The sequence below is a fragment of the Saccostrea cucullata genome, unplaced genomic scaffold (genome assembly GCF_032062105.1).
Source record: "Saccostrea cucullata isolate Sc308-1 unplaced genomic scaffold, CSIRO_AGI_Scuc_v1 ctg2806, whole genome shotgun sequence".
Classification (NCBI taxonomy): domain Eukaryota; kingdom Metazoa; phylum Mollusca; class Bivalvia; order Ostreida; family Ostreidae; genus Saccostrea; species Saccostrea cuccullata.
In genome coordinates this window covers 23,495-38,294 of record NW_026920864.1, presented here as the reverse complement: position 1 = coordinate 38,294, position 14,800 = coordinate 23,495, and the positions used below count along the sequence as shown (strand labels likewise).

The following is a 14,800-nucleotide window of genomic DNA, read 5'->3' as shown; positions in this document are numbered from 1 at the left end:
CGTTCCTTTATAATAGATAATTTTTTCTAAGAGTTTGTCATTGAAGTGTTGTTACTTAAACATGTTTACTCACAAAAAATTGAGGTACCTTACCAGGCATTTCTGCAAGATACCAGGGGTAGTTTTTCTTATATAATACTGTGGGGAAGAAAAATAACTTTCCAATTTCAAATGTTTGAGTGTTTGGATTATTTAAAAACGGTTAGAAACTGGTTTAGAAATCAGAATGTTATTAAAATTTTGAATATTTTTCATACATTACGAAGATATACAAAACAGATTTTGAGGAACGTCTCGCCTGACCTTAATATTAACTTTCAATGTAAGTTTCCGATAGAAGCTTATTCCTTAATATATTTTGTAATCCAGTTGTTCTCTGCTGAAGATGTAGAAAATCGTCTATAGCTGTTATTAATTATACATGTAACTAATTTTACAATGTGGTCAATTTTAGGCATTCTTTATTGTAAGGCATCGTAATGATTTTCCTGGGAAGGGGCCGCGAGAGCCTCATATTGCACGTTTTGTTGGTCCAACTCCATCTCTTCTGAAGGTCGATTGTCTTGTCTAAGTCTTCCGCTTACGTTTACATACATCGGCGATGGTTTACCGTTAATCTCATCCTTTCTTTTCAAAAGAAATCTACAGACAAGAAAATCATGGAAAAATAATCGAAACATTTCTTTTACGAACATGAACATCTTATTTTATTGAAAACTATTCGTAAATGCTTTTTAAAACTTTCTTTTAAGGATTAGATTTTCTACAATGTTTGCGAGAACAACATACCTAATAAAGCACATTGCGGCAAATAGAATATTCACTAGCAAGGAAAGTGTCAGTGTAGCTCCCAAAGCATACACGGTATCTTTGTTTTCATCTGCAGAAGTAAGTTTAAAGGTGTTTGTCTCCTCTGATAAAATAAAACAATCTCATTATTAACGTTTTTTTTATATTTCTCTACAATTTGTTAGAACAGTTCAGCAAAAATTCAAACAATGAAATCTCCCTGTGATCAATATTTCAAATGTTTACCTTTTTTGTTAGATACAAATAAAAGTACTTCTTTTAAAAACAATGATTTTACATATAAGACAAAATAATATTCCATGTCTGACCTTAAGGGAAAAACAAGAGATTTAACAACTTTCATTAACAACAGTAGTAATATCATGCAGTCAATTTCATGTTTTATTTTTATGATGCTTCATCTCACATATCACAAACAAACTATTCATGTTTTCCTAAATTCACTCTACTGGGACTATATTACGACTTTTAACCGATTCATATACTGCAATACAAAACAATTACGGACTAGAGACAAACATTTTTTTTTTCTGCATGGGTTACATGTACATGCGTTTGACCATTATACGAATAGTGTCCAAGAACACAATCGATACAGTCTGGCAATGCTTATAACGATTTCACTAGTCAATTCTGTAAAAGAATCTAAGCAATATTTCATGTGATGGATTTCCTGCATATTTTTAAATGAAGACTGCAATGGACCTATTCTTATTGAAAACGGATTCTAACATAAAGTTATATAAAGAAGATAAAAAATTATAACTATAATAACAAAATAAACTTTCGTACACCTGGTAGGATCTTTGTGCTCTATGAAATTTTAAATGTAATCGGTAGAATTTGTACAACCTGATATACTTTGCTGTCCAGATTTATAACCACAAGACAGATTGCAACGTTCAGAACATTCCTCCCCGTAAAATCCAAAGGGACATTCTGAAAGATTACGGTTTGATGCAAAAAAATTTAAATCCTTGGGAAAAACGATGATATAAAATCTTTCAAATAGCAAATACAAAAACATTACACTCAATTGTGTGGCATTTTTAAAACAGAACCTTCGTCACATTTCACGCCCATTGATCCTGCAGCACAACCTCCATTGCAATATCCGGTCTCATGGTCACAATCTCTTATGTCTTTGCAATTTCCACAGGATGAATTACACATGTATCCATATTTTCCATTGGGACATTCTTCATATGAAATAGAATAATGAATATTATCTTTCATTTTGCAACTCTCCTCTCCTTTCCCGCCAAGGGATACCCATTCTCTTTTGTAGAAAAGTTTAATTTATTATTGACATTTTTTGTCGACGTGCTTAAAATGGTTGGCCTTGAAATGCTGATTTCATATATTTTAATATCATTAACCCAGCTTGCTATTTCAAAAGTCGATTAGAATACTTACGTAATATGCATTTTTCTCCGAAATATCCATTCTCACAGCCATTCAAACAAAACCCTGACACCTTGTCACAACTCTTGGGACCTCTGCACTTTCCACAATTTTCCGTACAATTCGAACCATAGGTGCCATCAAGACAAACTGTGTTTGTTTAAACAGAAATAAAGATACTATAAATGTGATAACGAAGTTTAAAACAATTTTAATTAAACAAATCAATGACAATGACATTGAATATTCATAATTTGAATCATGGATATTAATAAACAATTGCCATTTAGACTGTTTAATGTGATAAACGAATTACTAGGATGTTTTTTGAATGAATGCTTTAAAAACGCACTATAAGGATAAATGTTTTTTTAAATGAATGATATTTCATACCTGTGTCACATTTATTTCCCTTTGATCCATCTTTACAACCTCCTTTACAATATCCGGTCACGTGATCACAATCCTCCATATCTGTACAGTTTCCACAGTGTGATTTACACCGAGGTCCAAATGTTCCATTGTAACATTCTGATTTTAGAATATAAGAATTGAGAAAGATATATACTTGCCAAAAAAAGGGGGGATTAATATGAAAAGGCTAATAATCGTAGGAATTATTGCGTTTTGCTAACCTTTGACTTTGGCATTATTTACTCTATTCAGTTCACTGACCCACTTTTCGTTTAAATGGCATATAGGCATTAATGTTTAAAAACAATCGGTTTCTGTCAATTAAAACCCTATTGACCTCTCTTAGATTATAGTTATTAACACATTTGTGTAACTAATTAATTTGATTTCATCTTACATAACCTGATGTCCACCAAAAAGGAAAAGAGTTATTATATTCGTCTCTGTTTTGCAAGTCAGGTCCTCTCTCAACACCCCTGTTTCTCAGCAAGATACCTCATTTTGTACTATTTGTGAATTTATCTCAATACGATATAAAAGGAAATACCTTTAAAAGTTGGAGTCGGAATTGATTTTGTTAAAAAAAAACCTATACATCCTACATGATCAAATATTATACAATACCACTTATATGAGCCTGGTCTCGGATAGGTGAGTTTATTTCAGTAACCGTATGTCCCTCCATTCCGGATATCTTAAGTCCCTTTCAGATATATAATTATAAACCCTTAGTTCCAACCTATCAATCCGGATAATTTAGGTCCGTTTACATATACTAGTCTAAAATTTAGTTGTTTCCTCCTCTTCCTTTTTCGATAAATCAATAAAACGGTAAGGTCATGGAAAATTTTGTGAAGTTGAATTGTTGCAATGTTTTAATTTTCCCCACCCACCCTCCTCTTGTTTTAGAACAAATACTGCTGTTCTTGTTATGTCATTGTAGCTGAAGACTTCCTGCTTGGCCCAGCGTCAACAACAGCCTATGTTGCAGTGATAATCGTGTGCTCCAATATTCCCTAATGGTGCCCTGCTTCGTCCAGCGTTTTCATCAACTTGTGTTGCATTAGTGAATTCTGTATGATTGCGTGTTCTGCAAAGACTGCCTGTTGGATACAGCGTCCGCATCAACCAACGTAGCGGTGATGAGGTCTCTATTTTACCTTTATCGTGATGAATGCCTGTTGGGGATTGCGTCTGCATCAACCAATGTCGCGGTGATGAGGTCTCTGTTTTACCTATACCGTGATGACTGCCTGTTTGGGATAGCGTCCACTTCAGCCTTGTTGCGGTTGAAATTCCAAGTGTTTGCGTATTCCGTCGCACCTCAACGCAACTGGACGAGTGCAACACATATTCATGCTCATTCCATTGTTTATTGACTTGATTGATATTTGAATTGATTTATTGATTGATTAATAATTGATTGATTGACAAGTAATTAACTTGATTGATATTGGAATGGATTGATTGACTGATTGATTAATAATTGATTGATTGAATTTGATTGATTATTGCATTGGTGACGTTCATGCACTTGTGACCTACCCAGTGCATGATCCGCCCGATTTGGGTCGTCACATTTATTGTATTGATTGTTGATTGTGGGGCAGCCCTGTGGTAGCCCCAGCAAATGGATCACCGCGGCCAGAAGCGCCACATTAAACAAGCAAAATAACATCCATATTGTTTGTTTGAATATTTTGTCAACAAATATGTTAACCTTTTCTTGAAAAAAGATTTTCCCCACCTAACGACGAAATATTTTTACACTGAGTCTAGAGAGGCTAAGCATACATTATTTTAAAGTTTGCCCCATGTTTACATTTTTTAGCAAGTGTACCAAATATTCCTAATTCTTACTTTTCTTACAAAGAGGACCCTGGTATCCGGCAGAACATCCTTGTGGACAGGAACCATTGATATGATGACACGGTGGGTTCCCAAGACACTGGCCGCAAGTCTGCCTACAGGCGTCGCCAAAAAATCCATTGTCACATTCTTAAAGATATTGTTATTTTTATGATCAAATCCAAAACACATCTTGAAATAGTTTTTTAGTGAAGAATTATAAACACGCTTATTAAAATACTTTTTTTTTACTATATACATGTATCCCTAACAGTGCAATAAAATCATTTGTTGCGGGAGCCGACTGGAGTTTGTTTTGCATAAAAAGTGAAATAGAGAAACTCTCTATTTTGACTTCAGTATGCATGCTAAGTTACCGTCCAGGTATTTTCAGTGACGGTCTTTAAATAGGGGTACACTTACTTTAGGCTATATAGGAAAATGTATATTTTTCGCACTTTAAATCAAATTATACGAAGACTACTATAGACTTTTTGATCAAACCATAATATACGATGAGAAATACTATTAAAATATTTTACATATTTATATATAAGAAACAAAAATTCTACTGTCCTGTTTTTAGAGAAGTCATCTTAACGAATCTTCCTGTTCTGATAGTGTACTACAATATATAGCGAATACAAAGGATATAATAAAAGCTTTGGAGAATTTCTCGAATTTCTTTGTTTAGAATTTCAAGAGCATAATTATTTTCTTTTTTCTTTTATTACAAAAAATTACCCATTCTTAAAGAGCTTTTATAGCGTCACCTTAAGCTTTTCATAAGCTTTAAAAGATAAACTTAGTCATAACTTCAAGAAAACTCTATTACGACGTTAGTGTTCGTATCATTTGAAAAATCGTCTTCAATATCGGAAACATAAAATGTAATTAAATTTTTTAACTGTAATTTCTTAATTTTGTCATTCTTTTTATTAAGTGAAAGAACGCTTTCAAAACGTAAATGGTCTTCTTTTTACTATGCATCAAAGTCTATGGTGTGCGAAATAATGCGTGGGATCAGGTGCCATGGAGGAAAGAGTATCCCCTGCCGACTGGTCACACCCGCCGTGTGCTCCTTGTCAGGATCAGGAAATAACGGAAAAAATCCATCGTCAATTCAGTGTATAAATAATTGACTAACAATTGGAATGAAAAACATCAGTCAGCATTTGACTCAATGATAAATTGTATTTGCTGACAAGGTCATTGTATCGACCATAGAATTTACGAAATGATGACTTTTAACGAGACTGTTGATATTCTTGTTTCATCAACTTGCTTTTCAATAATTTACCTCGTTTAAGAAATTGTTCATACGTAGAGCACGCTCTTGCGTATCGAATCAACTGAGATATATATACTCTGTATGCAGGTAATGAAGGTAAATTGCTGTATAAGTAAAGGAAGTTGACGATAGAAAAGTTAAAGTCATCACGTTTATCATATAGCTTGGTTGTTAGATTACCATTAGTGTCTTTTTCAAGCAAAATATCCAAGTATGAAGCAGAAGTGTCGGACTTTGTGGTATCTTTTATCTCAAGCTCACAAGGATATATCATAACAATGTAGGAATGGATATTATCATTATTGATATATCTAAATGTCGAGTTGAAGGCCACAGCAAGTGTTTTCTTCTTTTCACGCATAAGATTTTGCATAAATTCTGCTTCATATGAATATAAAAATAAGTCTGCTAATAACAGAGCGCAATTTGTACCCATGGTAATTCCAATAGATTGTTGGAATACCTGGTCTCCAAAATCCACATAGATATTGTCAATCAGAAACTCAAGCATCTTCTTGATGTCAACTCTAGAGTACTTATGTGTGCAATCAGAATCTGTTTTAACAAAATAATTTTTCAAATGACCAATGACGAGAAATCATTAAGAAATACCTATGATACAGAGGGGACTTTTATATCCCGGAGAACATCCATTCAAACATGATCCGTTAACATGGTGACATTGTGATCCATCAGAACAGGGTCCACAAGTTTTGTTACACTTCAATCCATACTTTCCTCCGTCACATTCTATAAGAAGCATGTTTTTTTATATCAACTCTAATAATGAATTTTTCACATTGGAAAGCCTAATTTGCTTTTCTGATTTCTTGAATGTTTAAACAGTATGAAAATGATCATTATCTGACGCTTCATAGATTGCGTTAGAGAACATGAATGTAAGTGATCCAATTATTCGACAGGAGAAATTAAGCAAATAAACATTATTTCGAAGATGATCCAGGCATGTACATGTATACAGCTTTTTTTTCGTTTTTAGCAAGTGTACTTATTATTCCTGATTCTCACTTTTCTTACAAAGAGGACCCTGGTATCCGGCAGAACATCCATGTAAACAGGAACCACTGATATGATGACACGGTGCGTTACTAAAACAATGACCGCAAGCCTCCCTACAGGCGTCGCCAAAAAATCCATGGTCACATTCTTAAAATATATTGATATTTTTATGATCATATCTTAAACACGCCTAAAGAATTATTAATAAGTAAACACGTGAATATCAGAACGTTTGATAAATGCAAGAAATATAATCATATGTACATGTATTATATGATTTCTTTCGTTTGAGGAACGAGTTATACAGAAATCAATTTCTACTTGGTGTGATAATGAATTACTTATTTGGAATTACAAGGTTTTCATTCGAATACCTGGTGAATATCACGTGGTTCTTTAGAACCGGTCTCGTTAGCAAGGCTATATAAGAGGTGAATAATGGTTTAAATACCAGTTTAGGACGACACGTAGAGCACGATAAAGTTTAAATTTTATCATGATTTATTCAATCCAACATAAACTTGTATATATATACATATTGATGTAATTTCATACTTTGCATATGTTCTGTATACTGTACAAATAAAGCTACTGCGTGTCGTTGTTATGTCCATATGGTGTGTTTGTTGTTTAATGTACTTTCATTTGAAAGTAATGAAAGGATTTAGAGTAGAACACTCTTTATTCTTAAAAGAGGAATGAAATCATTAGTTGGTGTGATAATGCAACAAAATATATGTAAGTGAAAATTAAACCCTGTAAATCAGTTACCTGTGATACAGAGAGGAATTTTATATCCTGAAGAACATCCATTTACGCATGAACCATTCACATGGTGACATTTTGATCCATCAGAACAGAGTCCACAAGTTTTGTTACATTTCAATCCGTATGTCCCAACCACACATTCTACCAAAAAGTTCTCTGTATTTAGTAAATCTCATTTAAAAATGTAATTGTTATAATTTTTGTATCGTTTTATACAGGTGTATGTCATGGTCTATTCACAGAAAATCAAATATGCCACATGTATTTACCACTTTAGTTGTCGTTTCATGCAGTACAATGAAAATGTTATTAACATGACTGTGAAAAAATAATACTGATCTTAACTAGTGCTAATTGTAACGGGGACCGTTACAGATGTTCCCCAAACACTCCCCAACTCCCTTTTGGTGCCATATCCCCTGTAAGCTTCATTAAATAAGACATACTCTTTGCATTTGAGACGTTAACAACGTTTATCCAGAAGTGTACCAAGTTCATTCAAATTTTAGCATTGCACGCGTGCGCGTGTGAATGCATGTGCGTAATGACCATATCATATTGTCTACAGAATCTATATATTTTAATATACTAAATATTAAAGTATTTAATCCAAAAGTATTAAAAAATACGCTCATTCAAGTGTATTTTTGATTTTACTCATTTCGCGTGCACGCACGTGCATACATGAGCATGGTGACCATACCTTCTCGTAGAAGTCCATTACATCTATCTATGTTCTAAATCCCACCCCGTTTGGTTGAAAACCAGGGGATTTATATCTGTTTAAAGTTTCAGCCAATGAGATTGCAGCACATGTACATGCACGTGTATGCATGTGCATGGTGACCATACCTTCTTGAAGAGGTCCATTATATCTATCTATGTTCCAAATCCCATCCTGTTTGGTTGGAAATCAAGGGAGTTATAGCTATTTAAAGTTTAAGCCAATCAGATTGCAACGCACGTGCATGCACGTGTTTTCATGATAATTGTTATAAATCACGTTGTAGGATATCCTAATGTATGGCTATGTTCAAAATTTCAAAGGATTTCGTCAAAAAACAAGAAAGATATTGAGACTTTAGTTTCAGCCAATCAGAGCAAAGCGCACGTGCATGCGCGTGAGATCTTGCTATTTTGACCATGTCATATTGTCTATGCTACTAATACATTCTTATATTATGAGTTTCAAAGGATTTCATCAAAAATGTGAAAAGTTACGCCTATATCAATTAAATCGGTCATTTCACGTGGTGCACGTGCACGCTCTTGCAAGCACGTGCGCGCAAAATGACCTTCGTTCCGCAATTCTACATAACATACCTACTGACCCTAAAAAGGTTTTACCTAAGTCGGATGTGTAGTTTACAAGATCACTCCCGGACAAAAAAGTACCCAGGAAGAAGAAGAAAAATAATAATAACTAGTGCTAATTGTAACGGGGATCGTTACAGATGTTCCCCAAACGCTCCCCATCTCCCGTTTGGTGCCATATTCCCTGTAAGCTTCATTAAATAAGACAAACTTTATGCATTTGAGACTTTAACAACGTTTACCCAGAAGGGTACCAAGTTTATTCAAATTTTAGCATTGCACGCGTGCGCATGTGAATGTATGTGCGTAATGACCATACCATCTTGTCTACACAATCTATGTACTTTAATATACTAAATATTAAAGTATTTAATCCAAAAGTATTAAAAAATACGCTCATTCAAGTGTATTTTTGGTTTTACTCATTTCACGTGCACGTACGTGCATACATGGGCATGGTGACATACCTTCTTGTAGAAGTCCATTACATCTATCTATGTTCTAAATCCCACCCCGTTTGGTTGAAAACCAAGGGAGTTACAGCTATTTAAAGTTTCAGCCAATCAGATTGCAGCACACGTGCATGCACGTGTTTTCTTGATAATTGCTATATATCATGTTGTAGGATATCCTAATGCATGGCTATGTTCAAAATTTCAAAGGATTTCATCCAACACCAAGAAAGATATTGAGACTTTAGTTTCAGCCAATCAGAGCGAAGCGCACGTGCATGCGCTTGAGATCTTGCTATTTTGACCATGTCATATTGTCTATGCTACTACTATATCCTTATATTATGAGTTTCAAAGCATTTCATCAAAACAGTAAAGATTTACGTCTATATCAATTAAATCGGTCATTTCACGTGTTGCTCGTGCGCGCTCTTGCAAGCACGTGCACACAAAATGGCATTTTGACAATGTCATCTTATCTACATTTATAATATGTCTACATATTCTAAATATCAAAGCATTACATCGAAAAATGTAAAAGATACGGCAATTTCAAGTATATTGGTCATTTCACGTGTTGCACGTGCGCGCTCTTGCAAGCACGTGCGCGCAAAATGACCTTCGTTCCGCAAATCTACATAACATGCCTACTTACCCTAAAAAGGTTTCCCCTTAATCGGATGTGTACTTTACAAGATCATTCGCGGACAAAATTTTCCCGAGAAGAAAAATAATAATAATAATAAGAAACAGAGTAAAAACAATATGTTCCCCAACTTCGTTTGGGGAACATAATAACTAGAAACTCTTGTTGCTATAGCAACAAAGAAGGTCTTCCGTTCTCCTCTATTTATCTGCATGAATGAGGTTTTATCTATGTTAAAAAGGCATCTAATATTTAAAATGATTTCAAGAAAACAAACGACCGGAGGTGTAACTTACCAAGATTCTCGACGTTACTTTAGACAATTATAGTCTTAATAACATTTACAAAAATCATTTTCATTAATTCTTTTATCACTTTCTATGACGACTGAAAGTGACATCAGACGCAAGTTATCCTATATCTGGTGCCCAATCTTTATGGTTTATTATACATGTAAGTTCAGTGTCTTGATCTCTTGCAGATTAAGAGATCTCGTAATGTTAACTTAATGAAATCAAGTGACCGGAAGTACATTTTTTGAAAAGAAATTTGAAGTTACTCTAGACATTTCAATCTGAATAACATGTCCTAAAATGATTTCTATTACACTTTTTATAAAAAGTATCTATGGGATAGTATGATACTAAATTTACGCAGTTTTTCTCTCATAGTTGTCTTTTCTATTTCCACTGGGACTGACATATTTCAAAACTATAAATAAGATGCTATAATGTATTACGACGAAAGATTCCATAAAGAAAAGTTGAAACTTTTGATTAATTTGATCACTTCCTGTGGTAACCGGAAGTGACGGCGGACGATGTTTACCCAAATAGATTTGCCTACTCATCAAGATCTACCATTCCTATAAATTTGGTGTCTTAATCTCTTACCGTTTACGAGATCTAGCTATGATAACTTCTCATTTTTAGGACAGGAAATCACGCGACCGGAAGTAAATTTTACATAGATAGTTGATGTTACTGTAGACATTTGCAGTCTAAATAACATAACCAAAAACCGTTGCAAACACTTCATCTATAAAAAATATATATTAGAAAGAAAGTACTCAAATCATATATTTTTTCTCTTATAACCGGAAGTTATCGTTTTTATTTCCGGTGGGACTGATATATTTTGAAACTGCAAAAAAGATGCTATAATGTGACGCAATAAACGTTCCATAATAGAAAAGTTGAAATTTTTTTGATTTATTTAACCACTTCCTGTGACGACCGGAAGTGACAACCGACAATCTTTACTCATATTATTTTGCCTACTCATGAAGATGTACCACTCCTATAAGTTTGTTGTCTTCATCTCTTACCATTTACGAGATGTAGCTATAATAACTTCTCATTTTGAGGACAGGAAATCACCCGACCGGAAGTGAATTTTACAAAGATATTTGACGTAACTGTAGTCATTTGCAATCTAAATAACATATCCAAAAATCATGACAAATACTTTATCTATAAGATATATTTATGGGAAAGAAAAATACTGAAAATATGCAGTTTTTCTCTTAAAACCGGAAGTTGTCGTTTTAGTTTCCGGTCGGACTGATATATTTCAAAAATACAAATAAGATGTTAAAATGTGATGCAAAAAAAGTTTCATGAAAGAAAAGTTAAAAATTTTGATTTTTTGGATCACTTCCTGTGACGACCGGAAGTGACGGCTGACAATCTTATCCCAACTGAATTGGTCTACTTATCAAGATCTACCACTTTTATAAGTTTGATGTCTTAATCTCTTACCGTTGACGAGATCTAGCTGTGATAACTTCTCATTTTGAGGACAGGAAATCACGCGACCGGAAGTGAATTTTACAAAGATATTTGACGTTACTGTAGTCATTTGCAGTCTAAATAACATATCCAAAAATGATTAAAAATGCTTCATCTATAAAAAACATTTATGGGAAAGAAAAATACTGAAAATATGCAGTTTTTCTCTTATAACCGGAAGTTGTCGTTTTTGTTTCCGGTGAGACTGATATATTTCGAAACTACAAACAAGATGCTATAATGTGATGCAAAAAAAGTTTCAAAAAAGAAAAGTTGAAATTTTCGATTTCTTTGATCACTTCCTGTGACGACCGGAAGTGACGGCGGTCGATCTTAACCCAAATGGGCTCGCCTACTAATCACGATCTATTATCCCTGTAAGTTTGGTGTCTTAATCTCTTACCGTTTCTGAGATATGATTGAGACAAAATAATTTTGAAAGAGGCGGAAATCGGACATATCTGACGACCGGAAGTGAATTTTGAAAAAATGAAGAAAACGTCTGGGCGTATTTTTATTCTCTACCATCTCTGAAAATTTCAAGAAAATCCGTCCAGCCATCTCTGAGAAATCTTTCTGACCAGAAAAGGGGAAAAAAAAATAAAAAGAAACAGTAGAATCGCTAGAAGGTCTTCCGTCTGAAACGGAAGACCTTAATAAGAAACAGAGTAAAAACAATATGTTCCCCAACTTCGTTTGGGGAACATAATTAAACATTGAAGGTATAGTTTTTCTTACGTTTGTTGCAAAGAGATCCAATATATCCGGCAGAACACCCTCCTAGACATGAACCGTTGATATGATGACACTGTGTTTTACCATAACAATGACCACATTTCTGACTGCAGGATCCTCCAAACATTCCACCGTCACATTCTTTTACATAATTATAGAATGATAAAATTGTATTGTACTTATTAGATCCGCGTTTAAGGTAGGATTCTTCTCACATTTCTTGTATTTAAAAATTAATGAAATTTTCACAGAATGAAGAGGACAATATCACTAAGTGATAGTATCAGTGAGATTAAAATTACCCATTTAATATTAGAGGAAAGGTAAGATCAAGGTCATTACCTTTAACCTGGACATTAAGAATAAAAATATCCGAATTTCCTCTACTTTTCTTAAAATTTTAGGATTTATTAGTTATTATTATTTGCTTCTTATATTTAACTTTTTCTAATTTTCACATATAGTAAAGTTGTCACAGAAAGGTACAAAATGATACAAAAACTAAAAGTTTTGATCGTTTACTTAGAGAGAAATAATACTTTTTACAGATTTTTGGCCCCAATCTGTACTTAGATTTGAAGCATTTAAAAGCCAACATAGTTCTAGTATGCGTGAAAAATCTTATTTATTTGATATATTTTGAAACTTTAGTCCCAATTAATAATTTAACTTACATTTAAACATTTCGTCTAGTCTTTGATTGCGTAAAAATAATAACTAAATTCAATGTTCTATAATAATTTTGAGAGGCAAAAAAGGAGATATTTTCATACGCCACCATTCCGCCAAAAATTTAGTCCCTGCTAGTTTTCAAACGCCATTTACCATTTCTATTGAAAGCTGTATAATTGTGATGAGGAAAGAAAAATATGGTCTTTTAAATTTCAAAATCTAAATATACAAGACATATTGACAAATGTACTTTGATTATCCCATCTTGTCAGAAACCAGAGAAAAATCCTACCTTAAGGAAAAAAACACTCTCAATCTTTGAGTAATTGTTTACTCTGATGTGTATAACACAACTTATCAGTAGATACATGCGATGCAGAAAGTTAAAACAAATTGACAAACACAATGTACACATACATATATTTAATTACATTTATTTGGTTAAGGTTTTAATAAAAAGTATTAACTTTCAAATAAATTAGTCAGTTAATAACTTATATATACTACAATGTATAACTAGGGTTTTGCATCTGTTTCTGCTTAAAACTTAAAATATTTATTACCTACATAAAAATAAAACTGCATATTAATTTGCCACTTACTTTGTCTACATTGAGGTCCCTTATGTCCCCTTGAACATCCCATGAGACAGTTCCCTGTTAAGAAATTACACCTCTGTCCAAGACAACTGTCCGAACACATTTGGTCACAATACTTTCCGTAGTGTGTAGAATTAGGACATCCTGTTTAAATAAAATTGATAAAAAATTTCATATCACTGTTTTATTTCTTTTTAATAACATTCATGTAGTAAATCCTTATCAGGAACAGAAAACTCACCATAAACTTCAAATTCACATAAGTCATTCGAAGCAAATGTGGAGTAATATTCTGGATAGTGTACGCCCGCTCTCCTCTCGTTGTAGTATATCACATAACGTCCGTCAAATGGACAGCTCAAGGTCTGATTCTCTATGGGTGAACCACTGATATTTTGTTTTTCATGAAAACATAGAACACCGTTGTCCTTCGAGGTATCGTTTGAAATGTAGACGAAAAACCCGGCAAAACGCTGATAGAATGCACCAGGGCCTAAATAAAAATGTCTAATGGAGTGATTTTTTCTCGTCAATTTACTTCTTAATTTCACAATTTGCTTTTGAGACAAAAATGTCTACTGTAAACCAACTTTTATGCGCGACGACTTTATTTCAAGATTTACCATTTGTAAAGCAGTTCGTGGCGATATACGAGAGTTGTTAGAAAAGTTCGCGGACACATTGAATTACGGAAAATCTATTTTGTAGTGTGAAGTAACACTTGTGTCTGAATAAATTCCTACATTTTGTGTATTGGTATGTAAAAAATCAGGTCCATATAATAAAATCTTGAAATTTTACAACCATTTTTACCATGGGTTCATGGAATTCACGGAGCAATCACTTGACATAAGCGACGTTGTTGTGTCCATGTATTCCGGAACTTTGTTATGTGTATGTTATTGGTTCTCACTGTTACATGTTAATTCAATTAAAAAGTAGTTCCTGCGATACACACGTGTTTTCTTCATTACTGGTCAAGTGTGTTCCAATACACAACATTGGCGACGAGGAATGTGTTCAAGCCTACGCATAAA

At 33.6% G+C, this 14,800-nt stretch overlaps 2 protein-coding genes across 2 annotated transcripts in view; both read right to left on the bottom strand.

The window, feature by feature from the left end:
• LOC134258524 (multiple epidermal growth factor-like domains protein 10) overlaps positions 1 to 14,800 on the bottom strand; it is a 49,853-nt gene that overhangs the window by 25,834 nt on the left and 9,219 nt on the right. The window contains exons 6-13 of the mRNA XM_062741086.1: positions 14,005 to 14,256; positions 13,767 to 13,907; positions 12,496 to 12,633; positions 7,559 to 7,696; positions 6,797 to 6,934; positions 6,380 to 6,517; positions 4,489 to 4,626; positions 2,608 to 2,745 (exon numbers count right to left, since the gene is read on the bottom strand). Coding sequence (XP_062597070.1) covers positions 2,608 to 2,745; positions 4,489 to 4,626; positions 6,380 to 6,517; positions 6,797 to 6,934; positions 7,559 to 7,696; positions 12,496 to 12,633; positions 13,767 to 13,907; positions 14,005 to 14,256 — 1,221 coding nt within the window. The remainder of the gene's footprint in view (positions 1 to 2,607; positions 2,746 to 4,488; positions 4,627 to 6,379; positions 6,518 to 6,796; positions 6,935 to 7,558; positions 7,697 to 12,495; positions 12,634 to 13,766; positions 13,908 to 14,004; positions 14,257 to 14,800) is intronic.
• On the bottom strand, positions 310 to 2,746 carry LOC134258526 (scavenger receptor class F member 1-like). The gene is made up of 6 exons (XM_062741089.1): positions 2,608 to 2,746; positions 2,227 to 2,364; positions 1,872 to 2,009; positions 1,663 to 1,749; positions 790 to 913; positions 310 to 642 (listed from the first exon to the last, which is right to left on the bottom strand). Exons 1-6 carry the CDS (start codon positions 2,684 to 2,686, stop codon positions 462 to 464), a joined length of 747 nt encoding a protein of 248 aa, XP_062597073.1. The 5' UTR covers positions 2,687 to 2,746; the 3' UTR covers positions 310 to 461.

Bases quoted from the DNA above. Each gene is read 5' to 3' on its own strand.
- LOC134258526 (XM_062741089.1), bottom strand. From the start codon at position 2,686: ATGGAGGATTGTGATCACGTGACCGGATATTGTAAAGGAGGTTGTAAA. The intron at 2,010-2,226 runs GTAAGTATTCTA...TTTCATATGAAG, and splicing joins CGGAGAAAAATGCATATTAC to AATGTCCCAATGGAAAATAT. The intron at 1,750-1,871 runs GTTCTGTTTTAA...GTAATCTTTCAG, and splicing joins GGGCGTGAAATGTGACGAAG to AATGTCCCTTTGGATTTTAC.